Source organism: Austrofundulus limnaeus, unplaced genomic scaffold (assembly GCF_001266775.1).
Source record: "Austrofundulus limnaeus strain Quisiro unplaced genomic scaffold, Austrofundulus_limnaeus-1.0 Scaffold506, whole genome shotgun sequence".
NCBI lineage: Eukaryota > Metazoa > Chordata > Actinopteri > Cyprinodontiformes > Rivulidae > Austrofundulus > Austrofundulus limnaeus.
The window spans coordinates 82,037-84,581 of NW_013952908.1; the positions used below are offsets into that span (position 1 = coordinate 82,037).

Below are 2,545 nucleotides of genomic sequence, written 5' to 3' on the forward strand. Positions count from 1 at the left end.
AACAAACAGAAGGTTTCTGCACACATTCATAAAACAAACAAACAAACAAACAAACAAACAGAAGGTTTCTGCAAACATTCATAAAACAAACAAACAAACAAACAAAAGGTTTCTGCAAACATTTATACAACAAACAAACAGAAGGTTTCTGCAAACATTCATACAACAAACAAACAAACAAACAGAAGGTTTCTGCACACATTCATAAAACAAACAAACAAACAAACAAACAAACAAACAAACAGAAGGTTTCTGCAAACATTCATAAAACAAACAAACAAACAAACAAAAGGTTTCTGCAAACATTCATACAACAAACAAACAGAAGGTTTCTGCAAACATTCATACAACAAACAAACAAACAAACAAACAGAAGGTTTCTGCACACATTCATAAAACAAACAAACAAACAAACAAACAAACAAACAAACAAACAAACAGAAGGTTTCTGCAAACATTCATACAACAAACAAACAAACAAACTGAGGGTTTCTGCAAACATTCATACAACAAACAAACAAACAAACAGAAGGTTTCTGCAAACATTCATACAACAAACAAACAAACAAACAGAAGGTTTCTGCAAACATTCATAAAACAAACAAACAAACAAACAAAATGTTTCTGCAAACATTCATACAACAAACAAACAAACAAACTGAGGGTTTCTGCAAACATTCATACAACAAACAAACAAACAAACAGAAGGTTTCTGCAAACAGTCATACAACAAACAAACAAACAAACTGAGGGTTTCTGCAAACATTCATACAACAAACAAACAAACAAACAGAAGGTTTCTGCAAACAGTCATACAACAAACATCTGGTCCAACTGGAACTGGAGGTTCTTGTTTCAGACCAACAGAATCAAACTTTAACTGAAACACTTCATCAACAAACTCTTATTTATTTCATCATCAACATTAATAAACAATCTTTAGTCGGGYCCAAATTCAGGGTCTGGGTCCTTCGAAGGACCTGGCCTACACGGTCTAGGTGGGCCCGGTCCTTGGTCAACTGCAAAGACCAGAATAAAGTGTCTGAATTTGGACAGTCTAGAACTCCTGGAACCAACAGTACAACCACAGTAAAGTCAAAGTACTGCAGAGTGCTCAGAGTACCACAGCAGGTACTTCAGTATCTGGAAACAGACTCACAGTTTTGTGTCTGACAGTTGTGGCGGCCATCTTGAACTGTTTTGAGTTTTAAAAGCTGCAGATATACTGCCTTATAATAACTGACTAASATGATTAATTAGATATTTTGCTAACACTACAGACAAACAGTGATAAAGTACTGCTGTGGATTAGATCAAACAAAACTATCTGAGATCAAAAGGCCAAATAAAGGTCTTAAAGTATCCTGAAAGGTGCTGTTTTTGTTTTAAGGGAGCAGAAATAAAGCCCCTCAGATGAATGTGGACCTTCTCCTCGCAGACACAAAGTTAGTTGGCAGCAGAAGTTTGAAGCAGATCTGATCAGCGGCTGCAGAATGGAAATGTTGTCGTGCTCGTTGGTGTTGATTAAACCGTTCGCACAGACGAGCCGCGTGTCGGAAGCGAGAGGTGAGAAAGAAGTGAGACGCCAGCAAACAGAAAAGGCAGGAAGAAACAAAGAGAGGCAGAGAGACGCCAGCTGTGCAGAGACAACAGCTGGATGGAAGCACAGCTCAAGGTTTGTCAGACAAACCAATATTCACGTTTTAATTATTCTCCACAGCTCAAACACTCCTTCTCTCCCAGGTAGTCACTGCTCACAGCTACACACACACACACGCACACACACACACACACACACACACACACACACTGCGCTGCGTTCAGGAACCAACGTCCTCAACGTCCTCCAAGAGCCTGACAGTAACTGCACGTGTGCCTGAACGCACCACCATGAGGTTAAACAACATCGTGGTGCGTTCAGGCACACGTGCAGTCCACAATGTTGTTTAACCTCATCCTTAATTTAAATCTGCAAACAGCTGATTGAGTCAACGTTTCATCCCACCTGAGCAGGAAGACCCTCCATGAGACAACCAACCTGAACCACAAAGACCCAAACAGAAACCTGAGCCGGGCTTCATCCCACACCAGGTAAACTCAGGCCAGGTGAGGTCCTACCTGTCGATGATGACGGGGTCGGAGGGCGTCTCGTTACGGTTCCCGCAGCTCTTCTTGTCGCAGCAACGACTGGAGGAGGAGAAGATTTAAAACTGTTAGAACAACAACAAACAACAACAAATATCTACATTTTTTTACGTTATTTCCTGKTTTTTTACATGGAGGGGGCGGGGCTTAAAACTTGGTTGATCATAGGTCAGCACAGTTGGTCACACAGACACACTGGAGCTGAAAGAACAAGGCTCCAGATTGTTTCACCAGGTTTAGTTCAACRGGTTAGTTTTATACGGATAATTAAAACTAATTTTTTTTACATTTATTGAAACTTTTAACGTGATACAAAATACAAGAATACAGCCAGGGGGAATGAACATCTATAAGTGAAAAAGAAAAAGGAGGAAATGTATATATATATACACAAGTGTAA

At 39.8% G+C, this 2,545-nt stretch overlaps 1 protein-coding gene across 1 annotated transcript in view; it reads right to left on the reverse strand.

Moving 5' to 3' along the window:
- Positions 1–2,545, reverse strand: part of LOC106530281 (transcription factor COE1) — a gene marked incomplete at its 3' end in the record, with an annotated part of 92,051 nt that overhangs the window by 72,523 nt on the left and 16,983 nt on the right. The window contains 1 exon segment of the mRNA XM_014025874.1: positions 2,119–2,187. Coding sequence (XP_013881328.1) covers positions 2,119–2,187 — 69 coding nt within the window.